Source organism: Mirounga leonina, unplaced genomic scaffold (assembly GCF_011800145.1).
Source record: "Mirounga leonina isolate KUSES-001 unplaced genomic scaffold, KU_Mleo_1.0 Mir_201, whole genome shotgun sequence".
NCBI classification, from domain to species: Eukaryota; Metazoa; Chordata; class Mammalia; order Carnivora; family Phocidae; genus Mirounga; species Mirounga leonina.
In genome coordinates this window covers 1,680,498-1,703,448 of record NW_023270504.1, presented here as the reverse complement: position 1 = coordinate 1,703,448, position 22,951 = coordinate 1,680,498, and the positions used below count along the sequence as shown (strand labels likewise).

Genomic DNA, 22,951 nt, shown 5'->3' with positions numbered 1-22,951 from the left:
TTTTATAGGTTGATAATGTGTCTTACAACTTTACTGAATTCACTTCTCAGTTCTAATAAGGTTTGTTTTGTTTTACTTTGCTTTGTCTTCTTCAGTCTTTTAGGGGTTTCTACATATAAGATCATGTCATCTGCAAACAGATAATTTTACTTCTTCTTTTACAATTTGGATAGCTTTTCTTTTTCTTATCTAATAGCTCTGGCTAGGACTTCTAGAACTATGTTAAATAGAAGTGGGAGAGTGGGCATCCTTGCCTTGTTGTATATGTTAAAGGAAAACTTTGGTTTTTTTTTTTTAATCATTGAGTATGGTGTTAGCTGTGGCCTTTATTGTGTTGACCTAAATTGCTTCTGTACCTAGTTTGTTGATAGTTCTTATCATGAAAGTGTTGAATTTTGTCAAATGCTTTTTCTCTATCTCTTGAGATGATCATGTGATTTTTGTCCCTTACTCTGTTAATGTGGTAGATCACATTTGTTGATTTGCATATGTTGAAACATCTTTGCATCCCAGGAATACATCCTTCTTGGTCATGGTGTATAATTCTTCGAATGTGCTATTGTATTCAGTTTCCTAATAGTATGTTGAAGATTCCATGTTTATCAGGGATGTTGGTCTGTATTTTCTTTTCTTGTGGTACCTTTGCCTAATTTTAATATCAGGGTGATGCTGGCTTCATAAAATGAACTTGGAAGTATTCCCTCTTCTATTTTTTTGTTAACAGCTTAAGAATTGGTATTAATTCTTCTTTAAATCATTGGTAAGATTCACCTGTGTAGCCATCTGGCCCTGAGCTTTTCTATGTTGGGAGATTTTTGGTAACTGATTCAATCTCCTTATTTGTTATTGGTCTGCGCAGGCTTTCTATTTCTCTTGATTTATTCTTGGTACATTGTATGTTTCTAGGAATTATTCATTTCTTTCAAGTTGCCCAATTTGTTAGAGTACAATTGTTATAATAGTCCCTTATGATATTTTTTTATTTCTGTGACATCAGTTGTAATGTCTTCTCTTTCATTTTTTATTTTATTTGAGTCTTTTCTCTTTTGCTCTTAGTCTAGCTAAGAGTTGGTTAATTTTATTTACCTTTTCAAAAAACCAATTCTTGCTTTTGTCAATGTTTTTCTATTGCTTTTCTATCCTCTATTTCATTTATTTTATTTTACTCTAATTATTATTATGTCATTCCTTCTGCTAACCTGTGCTTTTTCTTCTTTTAGTTCCTTGAGATGTAAGTTAGGTCATTTAAGATTTTTCTCCTTTGTTAACATGTGGGGTTTATCACTATAAACTTGCCTCTTAATACTGTCTTTGTAGTATTCCATAAGTTTTGGTATATTGTGTTTTCATTTATCTCGAGCTATTTCCCAATTTTTTAAAAAATTTTTTCTTTGATTCAGTGGATATTCAGAGTATATTGATTTCCACTCATTTATGACTATTTCTGATTTATTTTTTTCTACTGTGTTCAGAAAAGAGACTTGGAATGATTTCAATTCTTAAATTTAGTAAGATTAGCCTTGTGTCCTATAATGTAATCTATCCTAGAGAATGCTCCATTACTGCCTGAAAAGAAAATGTATTCTGGTGCTAGTGAGTGGAATATTCTGTATATGTCTGTTAGATCCATTTGGTCTAGAGTAGTACTCAAGTTTGCTCTTTCCTTATTGCTCTGAATGACCTATCCATTATCAAAAGTGGGGTACTGAAGTTTTCTAACATTATTATATTATTGTCTATTTGTCCCTCCTTAGATATGTCAGTTTTTGCTTTATATATTTAGGTGCTTTGATATTGGGTACATACACATTTATAATGATGAAATCTTCCTGTTGAATTGACAGTTTTTAAGAAAAATTTCATTCTTCTTAATAAAAATTCTATTTATTTAAGATATACAACATGATGATTTGATATATACATATATAGTGAAATGATTATTACAGTCAAGCTAATTAACATATCATCTCCTCACACAGTTCCCATATTTACTTTGTTAGCAAGTTTCCAGTATTCAATACAGTATTTAACTATAGTCATCACACAACATATTAGATCTCCAGACTTACTCATCCTGCATAATGCAACTTTGTACCCTTTGACCAGTGTTTCCCTATTTCCCCTACCTCCCTTCCTTTGGTACCCACCATTCTACTCTCTGCTTCTATGTGTTCAACTTTTTAAAATTCCACATATAAGTGAGATCATGCAGTTTTTTTTTCTTTTTGTGTCAGGCTTATTTCACCTAGCATAACATTATCCAGGTTTATCCATGTTGTTACAAGTGGTAGGCTCTCCTTTTTTAAGGCCAAATAATACTTCATTTTTTCAAAGTTTCTCCCACTATCACAAAAAAGAGCATTCCTGTGTAAGTTCCCATAAGCAGAATGGTATAAAGTGAAAAAGCAATTAGCATTAATTTATATGCAAAGATTTTTTGAGTGTTCCCAGACTTTTCTAAAAAATAACCTATCCTATCTTAGGCTTTTCTGATACATTAGGACATATCTTGTTAACAGATGCACAGTGGAGGTAAAGCACAGATGCTCACAGATACAGTTCAAAGCTAAGGCACCTTGACACTGAGATGCTGAGTGTAGTTCCCAGGGAAAGAGCCTGGTGGCAACACTCTCACTGCTTATGATTCATGTTGCTTCTATAACAGCTTGCTGTAAAACAAACACTGAAATCTATAAAAGCAAAAATCTCTGGATTTCTTTTGGTAGTGAAAACACATCCTAATGTAGGATCTCTTGTAAAAGGTTAAGTGGTATAATGGGAACTATTGAAAGTAGAGGATACCTATATATATCAATCAATATATCATATAAATTGACTTTTATTATGTAATGACCTTCTTTGTCTCTTGTGTCAGTTTTGACTTAAAGTCTATTTTCTCTGATATAAGTATAGAAACCCCTGCTTGCTCTCTTTTGGCTACCATGTGCATGGAATATCTTTTTTCATCTCTTAATTTTTGGTCTATGTACATCCTTAAATCTAAGTTGAGTCTCTTGCATATAGCATATAGTTTGGTCTTGTGTTTTTACCCATTCAGCCACTCCATGTCTTGCTTATTGAGCTTACTACATTTACATTTTGGTTTTCTTTTGATTCACCAGAAAGTAACCCTAAGAGAAGGGGAGAATATATTTCTACTGCCAAAAGAGTTAGGAAGAAAGTCTGAAGCAGATATAGTAAACTTGGAATTTCTCTGAAGTTTGTTGTTTATCTTAAAAATTCATAGGAATTCTACATTTTATTTTATAAAAATATGTGCTTGTATTAATGCTTTATATTTCTTAACTCTGAATCCTGTAGAAAGATACACGAGCTTATTGTGTGGCTCCCACTACTGCTAGATACACAAGTTTGAAAATAAATTTCATTTTAGTCTTTATCACCATAAGCACCATAAATTAATCTTTTATAACTTTTCATGGTTTCTATGGCATTTGAGGTATGCGTTGGCATATTGTTGCACTTTGCAAATAAATCTAAGTTTCAAACAAAATCATATCTTGTGCTACCATTTATTCTAATTTAGTCTATTTTAAAGTATATATCTGTAATAAAATAATTAAAATGCTACAGAAATGTGTTAAGTAGAAAGTAGAGGCTGATCACATCTCAATCTGTCTTCAAGGAGGTAACACTGACATATAATCTTTAGATTCTTTTAAATGTATTAAAGAACCTTGCTGCTTAAAGGAACCTGATTGATGAATCCTTTTGTAAACTGCATAATTAAAACTCTTACTATTAAAAGCCTGTTAAATGTCTTTTTTCAAATATAGGCCATCTATAATTTATATTTTAATATTACTATGATAAATCTGAGAGAGAGGTGAACTGTGTCAGGGTTTTGGAATTCAAATGCATTCCCCTGGAGTCTTTGTCAAGGAACTTTCTGGGATTGTGTCTATAAAGTTCATAAATGGCTGGCTCAGATTTCTGGAATATTCTCTCAGCTTATTAATAGTTCATAGGAATAGAGAGGACAACAAGACAAGATAAGAAACTGACTCAGGAATGTTTTATTTAAGTAGTTTAATTTTGATATACACAATGAATTAAATCTTAATACTAAATAAAGGGATACATTTAAATATTTCAATACAACCTAACAGTCATTTTTATATTGCTAAGTCGTTATCCAAACTACTTCTGGCAGTGTAATGAAGTGACCGACTGTATCCACAATCATATGTGGTTCTGTTGCACTTTCTTTTATGTGTGCTTACCTCTGGAACTGAGATAAAAGGGTTTAAGTATGTAATGCATCATAACATAGTTACTTGGAATAAGATTATTCTGTTTGGGATTTTAGCTCCACCACAAATGGCCACTCTAACATACCCATTTTGTCATCAGGAAAATAGGAATAATAACACTCCTGACACCTCTCGGAGTTGTTGTGAAGATTAAAAGAAATATTCCAGATGATAGCACTGAGCACATTGCCTGAGATAGATTATGGGCTCAGAAATGAAAACTAATTCTAGTTGGTTATCTGGATCTGGATATCTAGATACAAAAATCTAGCCAATAGTCAGAAATGGATAGATTTAAAAAACTGAACTGTGACAGCCTCAAAACAAGTAACTGGTTACAGGCACAAGAAACAAATGACTAGTCCTCAGGAAACAATACATACTATTTAAGTCAAGTGAAGGAAATAGTAAAATTTTCATGATAGCCTGAAAAGATCATTGATATTTTCATTGGTGCATTAGATTATTTTGAAGTAATAAGCTGGTAAAATATACCAACAAAATATTTCAAATAACTTGAAGTTACTGAGGTAGGATTCTAGATGAAGAGAAACTTTTGAAAAAGTGACCTGAACAGGAATGTAAAAATAGTAACTGCCACGTCCAAGAGGGCACTGAGGTTAGTCGGGGATGAGTAAACCCCACTTTATTACAACCACGTCTCTATAAACACATGATTTCCTTAACACGTTTCTTCCTACCTTTACTAATTAATGAGATTTAAGCATAATGTTATAGATATTAGATCTCTTAATAAATTCATAGATGGAAAGGATTTCTCTGATTTTAAATTTGTTTTCAATGTACAACATAATGGTGATACGTCTCTTTTGGTAGGTGTGATAGTCTTATGTGTCAACTTGGTTAAGCTATGGTAGCCAGTTATTTAGTCTACTAATTAAGGTATTCCTGTGAAGGTATTTTGAAGATACAGTTAATATCTACAGTTGGATAACTTTAAGTAAATGAGATCATCCTCAAAAATGTGGGTGGGCCTCATCCAGTCAGTTGAAGGCCTTAATAAAAACTGGTTTCCCAAAGAAAAAGGAATTCTGACTCAAGACTGCAAGGATACAATATCCTGCCTGCATTTCCACCCTACCAGGTTGCCCTACAAATTTCTGATTTGCCAGTGCCTGCCACTGCATGAGCCAATTCTTAGTAATAAATTTATATATATATCTGTGTTTATATATCTTATTAGTTCTGTTTCTCCTGAGGTCCCTGATTGATACATTGATACATTTTCTACAGGTTATTAACACTAACTAAGCATTGTCATTAAGAGTTCCTTTAGTTCTCTGTTATAAACTTATTTATTTTATTTATTTATTTGAGAGAGAGAGAGAGAGAGAGAGAGCATGCAAGTGCGGGGGGGAGGGACAGAGGGAGAGAGAGAATCTTAAGCAGGCTCCACGCTTTCATGGGGCTGGATCTCACAACCCTGAGATCATGCCCTGAGCTGAAATCAAGAGTCGGACACTTAACCAACTGAGTCACCCAGGTGTCCCTAAACTTATTTATTAAAATGTAGTCATAATGCATGGCATACAGAAAATTCAATTAAATTAACAGGTGTGAGGGCCTGGGTGGCTCAGACGGTTAAGCATCTGCCTTCAGCTTAGGTCATGATCCCAGGGTCCTGGGACAAAATAAATTAATTAATTAATTAACAGGTGTGGATCTATCAGTAAATGTAAAGTATTGGGCTTTATGTTGGTTTATAACATATATATTATAAATTGTATTATTATTATATCATTATATGTAATGAAGTCACAATTCCTGTCCTTGGTGGGGAAAAGATCCACATGTAACAGTTGAGTAGGATTAAATTAGTGTTTTGATAGAGGTATTCATGGAATGACAATTCAGAGACCAGAAGTAATGACTCTCTATGACTGGAGTACAGCACATTTGGGAGAACGTGGGGGGAAATGAGGTTGGATGGGTGGTGGTAGCTGGATATTAAAAGTTGTTAAATACCAAACTAAAGTGTTTGAATTGAAATTTGTGACAGAGCATCAAGGATGTTGAGTGGAATTTTTACATCATCTGAAATGCTGTTCCCCAGACAACTCTATGAAAGGAAAACTGGTCAGGCAGGAAATTAGAGGCAGGGGGTCGGAAAACCTCAGAATAGCACATAAAACTTTCAAGTTTTAAAAACATGATGCTTTGGGTTGTGACTCACAATATTGTCATCTCAATATTATTGTAAAAGTCGATAGTCTTACCACATAGACTTCGGTTCTAAAAATAAGCATAACCTTAAAATTATTATTCTTAAAAAGAATAAGAATAAGCATTCTTCAAAATGTTTATAGAAATTACAAATAAATAACTAAATACTTTTTAGTATTTAGGTGGGAATGGTTATGAATTACAAATAACTAAATATTACAAATAACTAAACTTTTATCAATATAGAAAACACACTTTTTAAGAAGAAAAAAATCAAGCAAATAAAAAAGCAGGCTATACATTTGCTTTTAACTTTATAGAAAATATTTTTAATGACAAATATCTTAACATATACAGAATTCATTTATTAGACATTTGCTAAGTACTTACCTCCTATATGATGGGCATGGTGAAGCACTGATGGATGCATTTAAAAGTGACAAAATTTTCAAGGAATTTTGTTTAGACAGGGGTCATACATATTGTAACTATGGCACTCTCATGATTTAGAACAAAATAGTAGCTTGTCTTTTAATTGATAAGTATTTTGGATGGTAATTTTGGATCAGACAGAAATCATGTCTTAATAAGTTTTCAATTAGCAATAATCGCGCCTCGGATAAACCTCATTGGCTACGATACTGCCACTGCGCAAAGCTAATCATGTCTTAATAAAAAGCTTAAAAATTAAAGTAAATGTTATTCTCAAAGATAAAGTAAAAGAGAAAAGCATTTCTTATAAAGCTTCATAATAAGAGTAGATACATGGAACTTCAGATCATATTGGAAGGAAAGATGATTCCCCAAAAGCCATTATCTTATGTGTTTCTTATTTTCTCTCATCAAAAAATAAGAATGAAGAATTATTAGATTACGGATTATTGTCAGAGTCTGAAAGTATTAGCTGGCAACTACCCTTATATTTAAGAATTTTTTAAAATGCTGGACAAAACATGAAAAATTGTATGAGGACAATGTAGAGCCTATAGTTTTAAATGGTATATAGAAAAGCACCTAGAAATTTTATATCGAAAAGTTTAACTTTAACAGTAGAGATATCCAGGGTAAAAGATACAAAGTTAACCAGTAAGCACTCATGAGAACATTTACAATAACCAGCATGAGTCTGCACAAAATAAATCCTATCATTTTTCCCATATCTTTTTATAAAAGACAGTGATCTCAATGGTAGTGTGTGAGAGAGAATGAGAGTCAACTATAATTTATTTTGTGATAATATTTTTTTTAATACTACTTCATTTGACAACCCTCAAAAAACTAGGAAATAAAATATAGATAACACTATTTATATAGGCTAATACAATTAGTAGGATATGGTTTTCATATTACAGGTAATGACCCATTAGTGGATTTTGAAATCAATTTTGTGGGTCGAGACCTGTATTAAAAAAATAAAAAGAATAACAGAAAAGAATAGGACACCATAGAAAGAAAGAGGAAATAGAAGATAAGGATAGTATTATGTCATAAATAATCCTTTTTTTTTAGGTGTGTGTGTCCGGGGATGAGATATGAAATTCATAACTTAAAACAGATTGTGGATGAGAAAATGTTTCAAAAACCTGAGCCATAGGGTCACACTCAGAGAATGGTCATCAATGTGTATCACTGTCAACCTTAGGTGGACTTCCACGGGAGAGTTCCGCTGGGGTCAGCGCTGGGTACAGGGGTATTTTAGTATCTTGTCTATGTCCCAGATAATGGAAAGTAGAACACATTTAAGTCACTTGTGATGTCCAATATGGAGATGATATAGTACCAGAATCTTTAACAGAGAACTGAGGTTTCTTATCACCTTTTAGGCATTGATCCACTTATCCAAATGCAGTGTATTTTCAAGTTCTGACTACATATTGGGAAGGATGCAAAAGCTACACATTTTTCATTTTCTAAAAATAAGGCAGTGTTTCATAGGATTTGCAACTGGGTCAAACCTTTTAGGGATTTTAAAAATGGTGTCTAATTTATTTATTTATGCGCTGATGAAAAAAATGATAAACAAATGTATACAGATTTTTACATTTAAAAACTTTTTCCAGAACATGTAACTGGAATCATAAGCAATTATATTCTGATCTCAATACTATGTACTATATACAGGTAGAGCTCTGGGAATTTTTAAAATTAGCTATTATATTAATTTCAAAGAGGTTAAAATAATGTGCCCTATATATCACTAAAAGGTTTTAGTTGTCTTCATGGTCTCTTATTACTTCCATGTTACTATGGAATGTGATATTAGATTGAATGATTTACACTGTTGAGATCATAATCGATCTTGTTATTGCTCTCGTGGCTGCCTTTTCAAAGAATAAAACACTTCTTGGTTGAACAAATACAGGTCCTGATATAACTCAGTGTTATATTCTTCACTTGAGACTTTGATGTAAAGTTCTTAGCAACGTATTATGATAGCTCAATGGAGACTCTTTCCACTGTATCTTTTTCCTCACTTCCTTGGAGGTAAATGAGAAGAAAACGCCTTTCATTTGTGGAATCATGGTAACATATAATTTCACTGCAGTCTGGTACACTGGAATAAATATCTTGTCTACTTCCACTTACCTTGCTACATGATTAATTACAGGAGCAAAGTTAGTCGGCCCATATAGTTGCACAGATTTCAGACTCCTATAGTAAGCCTCCATGACCCCCTCAATGCCATCACAGTAGGGGTTTTGAGGGTTCCCATTCTGTGGAATTGACAGGCAAAAAAGAGTAAAAATTAGTAGTGTCTGCAAAGATCAACTGAAAAAGAGAAAAGATAGGTTGACACTCAAAGATGTTTTAAAGAATAGTCATTTATTTAAGAGCAAAAAAATAAAGTGATCAACAATACATTACAATATATTATAAAAACTGTGATATGATGAATCTAATATATAAGCATTAAAAATTGATACTCTTCAAAAGAACCACAGAAAACTCTAAAGAATCTTGAGAAGCTGAATACCATAACATTCTATAATTAATGTCTTCATTTGCATATGTCTATGTATGTGTAGAGATGAACATATAAAAACCCTGAAAAGAAGTAAATAAAATATTAACAGTGGTTAACTCGGGGTGGTTACATATAATTGGTGACTTTTATTTCATTCTTTAAACTATTCAATATTTCCCAACTTTTCTGCAGTGACATCTATTAAAATCAAGAAAAAAAAATCACTATCCATTCAGTTTTACCTTATAGAAGGCAAAATACAAAATATCTGCCACGTGCACATTTTCAGGTCACAACTGATAACCCCAAGGAGAGAAGGGGTCTGAGGGACTGTAATTTGGTGCAAAAATTATCAAGAGAAGGTAAAATGAAAAGAATCAAGGAAACATTCATGTTGTCCACGAGAAATGGAGCTTGCCACTAAGTTCTTATTCGGGAGAAGGCACCTAGAAGGGCAAGTTCATACCTGGAGACCTAGACTAGTTTTTTCATACCTTGAATGCTTTGTTATTATTAAGTTCAGTTCTCCTAGTCCAGATCTTGCAAATGACACATATAAGGCAGTGTATTTGTTATCTATTGCTTTGTAGCATATCACCCCAAAAGTTAGTGGCTTACAACAGTAATTGTTATCTCAAACATTTTTTGGGTGTCAGCAGCCGCTTAGCAGGTGGTTCTTGCTCAGCATTTCTCATGAGTTTGCAGTCACTGTGCCAACCTGGGCATCTGAGAGCTTGACCAGAGCTGCAGAACCTGCTTCCAGGAAGGTTCACTTACATGGCTGCTGGCAGGAGGTCAACGTGGTGTCTCTATAGGGCTGCTCGAGTGTTCTTACAACATGGCCACTAACTTCCTCAGAATGAGCAATCCAAGAGAAACAACAAAAAGGAAGCCCCAACACCTTTTATAAGCTAGTCCCATAAGATGCACACCAATATTCTACTTTAATCTCTTTGCTAGAAATGTATCACTAAGTATAGCCCATGCTCAAGGGAAAGGGAATTAGACTCCACCTCTGGAAGGGAGGAAGGATAAAAAAATGTAGATATATTTAAAACACTAGAGACAGTAATTATATTTAAACAGAGTTAACAGTAATTTCAGCATGCATGTTTTTATCTGAACAATCACAAATGACCAGTAATTTGTAAATAAAATTTGTTGAATTCTATATACTAAGCTTTACATTAAAATATTTACACATATTAGATAGTTTTTATAACAACCCTAAAAAAGTAGATAAAATATTGTCATTATCCCCACTTTATAAATGAAAAAATTAAGGCACTGAGAGTTCAGTGTGTCCCAAAATTACAGAACACAAATGAGAGGGCCAGTATTTGAACCCTCAGTTTAACTTCAGAGCCTAATCTCTCTCTTTTTTTAAAAAATATTTTATTTATTTATTTGACAGGGAGAGCATGAGCACAAGCAGGGGGAGAGGCAGAGGGAGAGTGAAAGGAAGAAGCAGACCCAAGCAGTAAGCTCGATGTGGGGCTCAATCCCAGTCTCCTGGGATCATGTCCTCAGCTGAAGGCAGACACTTAACTGACTGAGCCACCCAGGCACCCCTAGAGCCTAATCTCTTAACCACCACCATGCCACCATGCTTTGAAATCCTAAGCATTTTGAAAGACAAGAGATCTTAGGAAACCAAGGCAGATGTTATCAACCACTTCAATTTTGCCATTTGTGTGAGAGGGATATATACCCACTTTTTCCTTCTAATTTTGTCTTTTATTCAAATTTTTTAAATCAATTGACCATCATGCAAATTTTTAAAAACATAAAAATAACAAAAAGCCTCTTACATAATAATAAAGACATTTTTAGTTTTATACTACAAAATTGGTCACATTAATTGATTGAAATTATAATGTAAAAGTTTAATATTTAGCACAAAGCAGTTAATGATTGCTTTTGATGTTAATCTGAACTGAACCTTCCTTTAAATAAAATTTTACAGTGCTCTTTTCCCTTGACAAGATATGAAACTAATTAAAATTAAAACTCATTATTGATTTTGAACATATAGAAATGTATTCTATATCTGCCTTAGGGGAAGAAATACAAATCAGGATAGTTCTGAGCAACTTTTTCATCATCATTTTAACATTTTAATTAAGGGTTTACATTTCTAGAAAATAATATACTTTCTCTATTCCTGTGGAACTGGAATTACAACAAGTTCACCATTTTTCTCACCATTTCATTTCTTAGTAGAAAGATAATCATTAGATGTTCTATTCATCATTACAGAATATTTAAAGCACTGATTTCTCCATTAGCCCTAATTCCATAATAAATTGCTCTAAGAATTCCTCATATGCTTTGGATGATAAGAATACTTAGGACATAAAATTACACATTCTTTTTAATATATGCTTTTCATTATATCAGGATTATTTAAAATAATTTACAGCTATTAAAATGAGATTTTCCTCTTAATGACAAATTATAATGAGTTATAAAAAGATTTTTTAAGTCTAAAAACTCATTTCACAAAATAATTATGTGTGTTAGTTACTAATTACTAACAAGCAATTAGCTTTTACTTGTTAAAACAAATTAAAATAAGCTTATGTGTGACTCTAGCACAAAAGTAAAGCACAGGATATTTTTGAAAGTAAGTACATTCAATTTTGTTGTTTATTAATGAAGAGGGCAGCAGATGCCCTATTTTATATTTCCATTTTAATTAGCAACCTTTCCCATTTATAAAATAATTAATGTTATTTTGTAGAACACATGGAACATAAAGAACAGAATTCAAAATGAGCACTAATCCCACCACGCAGACTTAAGTGGGGAGGGATGTCCGTCTCTCACCAATTTTTCCCTCCATTTGGCTCCCTGAAGACTTGTACTGAGGATTTAGATTCAGTTCCAAGAGAGAAGACTGTACAGTCTCTGTTGCTGCCTAGAGCCTATAACACTTCTCAGCAGGGCTAACAAGCTGACAAAATGCTGAAGAGAAGCTCTAAGGAGTTGTCACTTTACTCTTTGAAATGGATCCGTTGCTGCCCAGAGATTGCTTAGGTGGAGAAAAGCTGCAAGTCTCCCTTTTATTCAGTAAGCAAACATCTGTTGAGCTTCTATTTTATGCATACAATGTTAAGACCCTTGGTTGTTAAATCATTAGCATCTAGATGGAAGAAAAGACATACATATCAATATTAAATTGCACAGATTTCTATAAATGCCAAAATAAGCGAAAAGTAGGCCAGCCCTTTTAGAGCTCTAGTAGGAGAAATCACTTGGACAGATGTAAGCACTTCTCTATTGATCACTGCAGGAGACTTTCTTTAAAGGGTCATTGGCCCCATGCCCATTACGAGTATCTCCTCTGATGCTCTACACTATTATTATATTTTGTTATAACAACTTAAGGAGTCCTCAGACTCATAATGGGAAGAGAGCAATGACTCCCTTTTACAACCTTTGTGCTAACATGGTGGTACCAGGACATTCTTTCTTTCTTTCCTTTTCTATTCCCTGTTCTTTTTCCACTATGGAATATATGTATATGCTTATTCATATTTCATAGGAAAAGCTGGGGTTTATCGGCAACCCTTTTAAGTAACAGCAAAGAAAACATTAAAAATTACATTTTTCTGTTCAACTTTCAACATTTGCGCTAGCCCTAAATTCACCAATTAGGGTTTATTTAATTTTTTAGAAGGCCTCCTTTGCTATCTGAAGATTATTTGAACTTGGTTTGATAAATAAATATTTATGACTCTGTATCACAAATTGTTACCATGAAAATATGAGGGTTTGTTAGGATTACAGACTACACTAATTGCCAGACTGACATGGGACTGGTTTTCCTATTTGCCATTTCAGCACTTATAGGTATATATTGCAGTTGTTTAGGATGAGGTTAACAGAAAACTGTAGCAAAAAATCAAATCAAATACTGTCTCACTGAAGACCTACTTAACTCCTCTGCCTTATTTACCCAAGAAAAAAAAAGTGCTTTGAAAAAATTAATTGGTTAGTGCTGTTAAAGTTCATTCATTATCATCATCGTTGTTTTCAGCTTCAATTTGGGAGACTATTTTTCATAACCTTAAAGGGGTATGATCTCTATCTTATAAGTATTTGAACTGGGTTCAAAGAATTGTTTAAGATGCAAATAATAATAAAAAATCCTTCCTTGGCAATAGATATTTGCATAGGTTTTTTTAATAAGAAATGAATCTGGATGTAGGAAAAGCAGAAAAATAGAGGATTAGAGAGAGATAAAAGGAAAAAATCACACACAAGGGTGAGAAGAAGTGTATGGAAGGAAAAATTAATAAACCTCATTTAGTTTAACATAATTATTCCTTTTCTTAAGCTTTAAAATAGCTCATGACCTTTTTCCTGAGGCACTTAAGACTTAGCATCACATGAGTGACTTTCATGGTTTTCTAAGTTTCCGGGAAATTTTAATTCTCTAAGACACAACAAAATCCCAATAGATATTCATTTTTATATGACATTGGGAAAGTGGCATGTGGGCTAATTCATGGAAAAAAGAATTAAAGCCTCCAGCAACCTTTCCTGCAATTGTGAGCGCACTGGAATAGAAAAGCAAGGATAAGTATAGAAATGAAGATGTAAAAATACTGCTCTTAAAAGATATTTAAAGAAGTTTAAATCTAATCATATATAAGTTCTGGATGTGTGTGTGTGTGTGTATCCTGATCAATATCATACCATGGTGTTAATAAAGCACATATTCGAGAGGTGGGATTGATTATAGGTACTGTTATAAAATGTGCTTTAATAGCAGTTAAAGAGCATGTATTCTAAAATAAGACTGATCTGGGTTCAAGTCCTGTCCTCTGGAACCCTGGTTAACTGCTGCTCTGCTGCTGAACTGAAGTATACAACACTTGGGCAGGCACTCTTCACTGTATTCAATATGTGTGGCACTTGCTAGAGTAGTGCTATGTGATAGTCATAGAAACTTTATGAAGATTATGTAAGAAAAGAATTGTAAAGTATTTGGCTTCATACTCAGTAACTACTCAATAAATGGTAGTATTATTGTTTATTTTTGTCTGTTTTGCTTGAGAGCTTCAAAAAATATCTCTATGATTATGCATTGCTTTTGTAACAAGAATAAAAACAACAAAGGCCTTCAAAAATAATGGGGATGGAAGAGGTTACTTCTGAAATGTATAGAGGGTAGGAAGGCACTTCTAATGAAAAGCTAAAATTTTTCCAAAATGATAGCCAACCATTCCTATATTGATTTTCCCATTATTTTATCAGAAAGTGCAGGGAGAGGGGCGCCTGGGTGGCTCAGTTGTTAAGCGTCTGCCTTCAGCTCAGGTCATGATCCCAGGGTCCTGGGATCGAGTCCCACATCAGGCTCCCTGCTCGGCGGGAAGCCTGCTTCTCCCTCTCGCACTCCCCCTGCTTGTGTTCCTGCTCTCACTATCTCTCTCTCTGTCAAATAAATAAATAAAATCTTAAAAAAAAAAAAAAAAAAGAAAGTACAGGGAGAGTAAGGCTCACTGGATCTATAAGCATTATCTGTATGGGGTTTATTTTGAAGGTAGAATGCAGTACACTGCTTATCTAAAATCACACAATATGAACTAGATCTATGTAAAGTAAAGATGAACTAGATAAATATTTATTCCAGTCATATCTACTCCATTATATTGAAATCATAATTAGCTATTGCCATAATTATTGCTTCACATTAAAAAAATAATTCTAGCCATAACTATTCCTTTATATTTGAAAAGATATGCCATTTTCTTAGATGGTAGATTAAAACAGCCACACATTCTTTGAGATAGCCTCCCACTGAGAGGTGAAGGTTCCTTGGAAACTGGGCTGGCCTTAGTGACTTGCAAAACCAAGAGAATTTAGCAAGAACAACTTTCTGAGGCTTCTGATGCTATGGTGTAAAGAAACCTACAGTTTCTGCCCCAGCCTGTTAGAGAATACTCACTCTGGGGAAGCTGGCTGCCATGTATGAAATCTGACTACCAAGACATGGCCATACTGTGATGAGGTCCACGATAACCACATGGACAGGTTGTAAGTAGAAAAAGGGAGAGATGTCCAGGCAACCCAGCTATTTCAGTCATCCTATCTTGAGCATCAGACAAGAGCAAAGCCATCTTAGGGGACATGTTAACCCCCCGAGATGTGACATGGAGAAGTACTGAGTCATCCAATCCACAGCAAAATGAAGCCCAGATATATGGTTCTAGTTGAGTAATTCCAGCCACCTCTAGCCAATCAAGCCATCCTAGGTAAAGTCCTAGACATCTTGAAGAAATAAACCACCTCCTATTGTATTGTGCTCAAATTCCTGAACCCCAAATCATGAATATAATGGCCACATGATTGACTACAGCATAAGTAGTAAACCAATATTAAAAGATCCAACAAATTATTTTTTTTCAAGAGATCAAATCCTTGTGATATATTCTTACCAAAGCAAATTCATGAGATATCCTTCCATCTGGAGGCAGTTTTGCACCAAAGCCTAGAGCTGGGAACATTTTATCACTGTCATAATCTTGAACGATTTCTCCCACTGCTTTCAGTGCCATTCCATAGGCATTCAGTTGGTAAGGATTCATGTAGTGGAGAGAAGTGGGCTGGGCAGGGTTGCCTGATGACAGAAAAAAATATTTCAAACATGACTGATCAGGCTAAAGATGTCATTTTTTTGACAACATTTTTCTTGATGCCTCTTTCAGAATGAAATACTTAAAATTATGTTTTCTGCCTACATCCATACTGTCTAATAATTTCTTTTGGATGGAGATTAACATAGAAATATTTATTACATTATATCAGACATGTAGAAGGCTTTCCAAAGATATGCCAAAGCATATGCAGATTTTTTCAGAAATTATTCCTCATTGTCAATGCCACAGGCTATTTCTGAATCTCAGTTACAGAAGAAGTATTAAAGTACTTTTGTTAAACTGATTTTATAGTCATCTTTATCTAAAAAAAAAAAGCATATGCCTTTAGCTTGAACCCTTATGTTTATAATTAGAGAACTACGAAGGCTTCCCAAAGTTCTATTACAAATATAAATGGAATATTTTAGAAATATCTCAATTTAATCACTTAAAAAGGAAAGCATAGTGATTTTCAAATTCAAGCTAATTAAATATCTATATCTGAAAAAGGATTCAGAGTTTCTAACTAGACATTAAACGAGGAGCCAGAAGGCTCAAAGTCCAGTCTTGCAATTTCCAAGACAACACCTATAAAATGTCTGCAATAAATCCTACCAGTGTTAACTGGAAGGACAAAATAAGATTATGTATGTGGAAGTGATGAAAAATAATAAAGCACCATAGAAATGTAAGGTTTAATTGCTACTGTTATTACTGTCTGGGTCAGCCACAAGGTTCTGAAATTTCAATATACTTATACTATGTAAGATGTTGCATTTGAATAGAGATGAATTTGAGAGAGAGAGTAATATAAGTGCTACCACTCAAAACACATTGAGATTCACATTAAGTTGCCCTAATTACCAGCAGAAAGGCTCCTTGAAAGTCCATATACTTTCTTAAGTGAAAATGGAAAGTTAAATGGGACTTGTAATAGCATATAAAGCTCAATTCTATATTAAAACATTGCCTGAAGGAGGAAAGCCTCGGGGCACACAGTTCTTTTCTGATAAAAAATAATAATAATAATAAGCACTTGAGATCCAGAGAGAAACAAAATTAAGGAGCGATCTCCCCTTGGTTTACAATACATATAATTATACACAGAACATTTCTAGTCTAAAAATAATGCATTGCATAAATGCATTTATATTTCCAAAGGGTTACCGGCATTTAAGGGCTAGTTCCACATGACAAAATTTCTGAAAAAGTTATCTTCTGACCAAATGGCCTTAACATTCATTCCCCTCAATTTGGCTGAACTTTGGAAAGGTTTCTTCATAACTGTAGGCCCCTGATCTTCCTTTTCTTAGAGCATTTGCTTTAGAAAACTTGCAATTGTAAATTCTTTCTCTGCACCTTTGAAATGTAAATCTTCTACAACCCAGGGCTGTTTATCTCCAGGACCTGGGAGCCCTCCACGAAATGTAATCATGGAGAAAGATCGCACTCCTGTCCCCTAGTCTCTTTGCGAAAGTAGGAGCCTAACTTTAATAAGTGCTAATTAGTAAACAGAACAATGTCCCCTCTAATGTCCCTCAGCATTTTCCATTAGATCACGGCAGTACTTAAAATCCCTCCCACCTTTTGTTTTGGAGGTGTTGGGTTCAATTTTTCCCTTATATCGCAATAGCCTTGACTTCTGTGGCAACAGTCCTGATTAAAGTCTTCCTTGTCTGTTTAAATTATCTGGTGCAATTTTTCAATGACACTCTCTTCTAAAGTCAGAATTTTGCACTTGATCAAAAGCCCACTGGAGCCACAGGGGGGCAATATCATTACTTGACTAAGTGGTTATTTAACATAACTTTCAAATATAAGAAGAATTATTACCCAATGGCTGCAATATGGCAACAAAGTCTATTTTATTAAGAAAACTGTAACTTAAAATTGAGATACAAATATCATTCATATCCCAGCATGTCTAAACATATTCACCTATCATGCATAGCAGGGCTGGATCCCACCCATGCAAATATGTTGCCTGTCTCTTTCCAGCATCTTCATCAGACCATCTCTTCACTGTATCACTAATGAGATCTTCCTTCCTATCTCTACATCTCAAGTAGCCTCCGTGTCCTGGAAGTCACTTTACTCTCCTCCAGCTTATGTTTTACTTGCACCAGACAGCCTTCCTTGCTTATTCCAACCCTTATTGTCTTTCCTCTCTTACTTTTAGGACTCTTGTGCTCTGCACCACAAAATATGGCAGTTAAAAATCTGCCACATTGACTGTCCATTCCTAGAATCTGGGACCACATCTGTGCCACCTCTGTATATGCAACAATGCATATGAACAATGAATTTGTGGTAAGTTGATAACATTGGGACCCAACAATATCCATGATAATTATAATAGCATGGGATCTAACATGTACTGAACACCTTACTTCATATCTTTCTTAACCTTTCAACAAACCTATGATGTACTTTTTTATTTTACCCAATTTTCAGATTAAATACTTTACTCCTAATCACACTGTAAAAGTTGGTAAAACTAGAATGTAAATCTAGGCAATCTGATTCCATAGCCCTTATTCATAGCTAGAACTCTATACTTAAGATTTTGTATTATTTTAAACACTGGATATCATCAAACTTATATCTGATTTTGTCTTAGACGTACATTATGCCTTTATAAAAAAAAATCACACATGACTACACTCTTTTTAAAAAGTTTTATTGAGATATAATAAGATATAACTTACAATTTAACCATTTAAAATGTACAAGTGATTTTTAATATACTCACAGATATGTACAACCATCACTTCAATTTTAGAACATTTTTATCACCTCAAAGAGAAACCCTGTACCTCTTCACTATCCCTCCCTTATCACTCCATCCAGCCCAGCTCCAAATAATGATTAATCTTTCCATCTCTATTAATTTGCTTATTCTGGACATTACATATAAATAGATTCACATAATATGTCATCTTTTGTGACTAGCTTCTTTCACTTAGCATAATGATTTCAAGGTTCATTTATGTCATAGCATGTATCGGTAATTCATATTTCATTCCTGTTTATTGCTGAATAGTATTCTCCTGTGTGAATATACTACATTTTAAAATCATTTGTACATAGCTATCCTGTTGTCACAGCTTTGTTGAAAAGACCATTCTTTCCTCATTGAATTGTCTTGGTGCCGTTCTCAAATCAGTTAAACTTAGACTCATGGGTTTATTTCTGGAATCTCCACTCTATTTCATGGCACTATATATCTATCTTTACACCAGCACCATGCTTTCTTGGTTACTGTTGCTTTGTAGCAAGTTTCAAAAATGGGAAGTAAGAATATTTCCACTTTGTTCTCTCTTTTCAAGTCTGCTTTGGCTCTTCTAGATCCACATGAATTTCTGGGGCATCCATTTATGCAAAACAGGCCTTTCAGATTTTGAATGAGATTGCACTGAATCTGTTGATTGCTTTGAGAAATGTTGTCCTCTTAACAGTTGAATTTTCCAATCCATGAAAATGGCATATCTTTCCACTTATTTAAGTCTAATTTCTTTCAAGAATTTTTTTCAGAATATAGTTTTTATAGTATAAAGTTTGCACTTTGTTAAATTTATTTCTAAGTATTATATTCCTTTAACTACTACTGTAAATGGAATTTTCTTAATTTCATTTTCAGATTGTTAACTGAAGTGTATAGAAAAAGACCTTATTTTTATATATTGATATTTTATCCTTCAATCTTGCTAAGCTCATTTGTTAGTTTTAATAGATTTTTAGTGAATTCTTTGGGATTTTATATATATATATATATATATATATATATATATATATATATATATGATTATGTCATCTGCAAATAGAAATAGTTTTACTTCCTTCTTTTCAATCTGGATATTTTTTATTTCTTTTTCTTGACTAACTGCTATGCCTACAACTTCCAGTACAATGTTGAGTAGAAGTGGCAAAAGCAGACATCCTTGCCCTATTTCTCATTTTAGGGGGAATGCATTAAGCTATGTTAGGTATGGGTTTTTCATATTTTCCCTTCATAAGATTAGAAAGTCAACTTCTATTTCTAGTTTGTTAAGTGTTTTTATCCTGAAAATGTGTTGGACTTTGCAAAATGCTTTTTTTCTGCACCAATTGACAGGACTATGTGATTTTTACATTTTCTTCTATTGATACGGTAAGTTATTTGATTTTTGAATATTAAGCCAACCTTGCATTCCTGAGATAAATTTTACTTCCTCAGGGTGTATAATTTTCTTTTTAAGTTGCTGGATTCAACTTGGTAGTGTTTTATTGAGGATTGTTATATCCATATCCATAAAAGTTATTGATCTTTAGTTATTCTTTTCTTTGTCTAGTTTTGGTATCAAGGTAATACTAACTTCGTATGTTGAGTTGGGAAGTTTTCTCTCCTCTTCTATTTTTTGGAGGAGTTTGTGAAGAATTTATATCTGTTCTTCTTTGGTAGAATTCACCAGTGAAGTTTATCTGGACCTGGACCCAGATAAACTTTGTGGATAGTTTTTTTATTATGAATCAATCTCTTATTATAATAGGTCTATTCAGATTGTACCTTTTTAAGTCAGTTTCAAGAGTTTGTGTCTTATTATTCAATAGATTTTTGCTCTTCTAGTTGTTATGCTAATATTCATCAGTGAACAAAAGCTAGTATTTTAGCCCATTTAGACTTTAGGTTTTATTTCTATATTTCATATTTTACTGAATAAAATACATGAATAAAATTAATTAACTTGAAGTCAAAGTGTTGGAGAATATACTTAACATGAAACCAAAGGTGAGTTAAATTAGATTTCAATTTACTCATCTCTGTTCTTAACTCTAGTATTAACAAGCCAAGATGTAGTTAGTAAAATGATTTTCTGGATATGAGTTTCCTCATTTGTATAAGAGGATGGGTTGGAGTAGTGATCGCTAAGGTTCTTCCTTACCTAAAAATTCTATTACTTTGTAAAATGTGACTCAAAGTGCAAGAAATGTGAGGTAAAGAGAAAATAATGTGAGAGCTATAAGCACAATAAGTAATTTGGGGAAAAAACTGATAAATATAACGGATGGCAAATTCTGGTAAAAATTAAACAATGAGATTGATGTTCTTATGATACATAATAACTCAATTTAAATGATCCATTTCATACAATGGTACTTCAAAATAAAATTTTAAAAAGTTCACTATCTTTTCTTTCTTGAAATGTTTGATAAACAAATTATGAATATCTATACATGGGATATTATATGATAATCCCCCTTAATTAAATATAAATGTGTTAAAATGAGTAATTCTTAAAAATAGTCAAGTAAAAATGAAGTGAGTTGCATAAAGTACATGATTTGAATTATGTTTATGTATATTAATACACACAAAAGTACTAATAAAAGGAAGATAATTCAACACACTTCAGCATTATAATTATGTATGAAGACAAAGGGAGGGTCAAAGAAATGGGGCCAAAGTACACAATGGGCTTAACTAGATCTCAGATTTTCTTTTTAAAAATATCTGAAACAAAAATTACAATAGTTCAATATTTAATAAATTTGAATGGGAGTATTAGGCCTTTTTTTATATTTCTTCTAGTCATTTGTATACCTAACTATTTCATTATAGTAAAAAGAAAGGAAACATGACCTGAATTTTATATGACACACTTCAGAAGTATGTAAATATAGGAATAAAATATCTAACCTCATGAAGATAAATCTTTATATTTCAATTAATTGCTGATATTTTGTACTAGTGATAGTCATAATACTCACCATTTGATGCCGTAAAATCAATAGCCACTGTGAAATTGATTTGCGTTCTAGAAGTAAATAAGAATCATTAATAATTAATCTCATAGAAAAGAGTTTGATTTCCACTTGTGTTATCAAATTTTTTAACATCATTAAATTTCCTAAATGTTATTATTAGCAGGGATATTCAGTAAACACTGGATAGCATCAGGACAGGCAGTTTTAGAAGGTAAAAATTGGGCAAGATATCTTTACAATCATACAACTGTAAAATAAGAAACAAAGTGTGAGGAATAAAAATAGCTCCTATTTGGGAACACAATAATTAAGTGAGGGGCTCATAATAAAGAAGTCAGTCAAACTGCAAATAATGATTTGCCAGTCTCCAATGTCAGCATTTATTATCAATTTGCTTTTAAAACCATTCTGTAGTCATTGTTGAATCATTATACCCTTAGAAGTGTGGCAGAGCTAAAATCATCTCTAATCATATCATTCCTTAAACTAATTCTTTTCACAACACTGAACACACAAGATTTTCTTCTGCTTTCTTCAGAAATGCAGTACTTCAGATACTAATCTATCCCTCAGTACTCACAGCATTCCTGTGTGTGTGAATTTATAGACATAGATAAATATATATATAGCTGATGTTGGTTATATATAATATAAATTTTCAGCACATGGTAGTTACCCCAAATTATTTTACTGGGTTAGTTCTTTTATCTTCTTTTTTATTTTCTGATAGAAACCAAAGAGGTGGTATTTGCATAAAAAATTCACTCCTTTGGATACATCTCCGACTCCTATATGTAATTCTACCTCTTTCTTACAAAAGAAGGCAAAAAAACAAAAATAAGCAACAATGATATGATTACTGGGATAACCTGCAATCACACCTAATTTTAAAAAAAATTTAAAAAGTAAGTCATTTGAAAACATGAGTACTATAAATCACCTTATTTTTAGAAACATTACTTTTGGCACATTGCACAACTTATTTCACACTTCAAAGTTTGGAACTGCTGTTTTTTTTTTTTTTTTAAGATTTTATTTATTTGACAGAGAGAAACACAGCGAAAGAGGAAACACAAGCAGGGGGAGTGGGAGAGGGAGAAGCAGGCTTCCTGCCGAGCAGGGAGCCCGATGCGGGG

General features: G+C 33.2%; 1 protein-coding gene and 1 pseudogene across 4 annotated transcripts in view; both read right to left on the bottom strand.

The window, feature by feature from the left end:
* CPNE8 (copine 8) overlaps nucleotides 1-22,951 on the bottom strand; it is a 224,172-nt gene that overhangs the window by 20,013 nt on the left and 181,208 nt on the right. For all 4 annotated transcript variants that reach the window (XM_035027916.1, XM_035027913.1, XM_035027914.1 and 1 more), the window contains 3 exons: nucleotides 21,819-21,865; nucleotides 15,870-16,051; nucleotides 9,045-9,172 (listed from right to left, as the gene is read on the bottom strand). In XM_035027916.1, the coding sequence (XP_034883807.1) occupies nucleotides 9,045-9,172; nucleotides 15,870-16,051; nucleotides 21,819-21,865 (357 nt within the window). The remainder of the gene's footprint in view (nucleotides 1-9,044; nucleotides 9,173-15,869; nucleotides 16,052-21,818; nucleotides 21,866-22,951) is intronic.
* On the bottom strand, nucleotides 6,961-7,117 carry LOC118025832 (annotated as a pseudogene).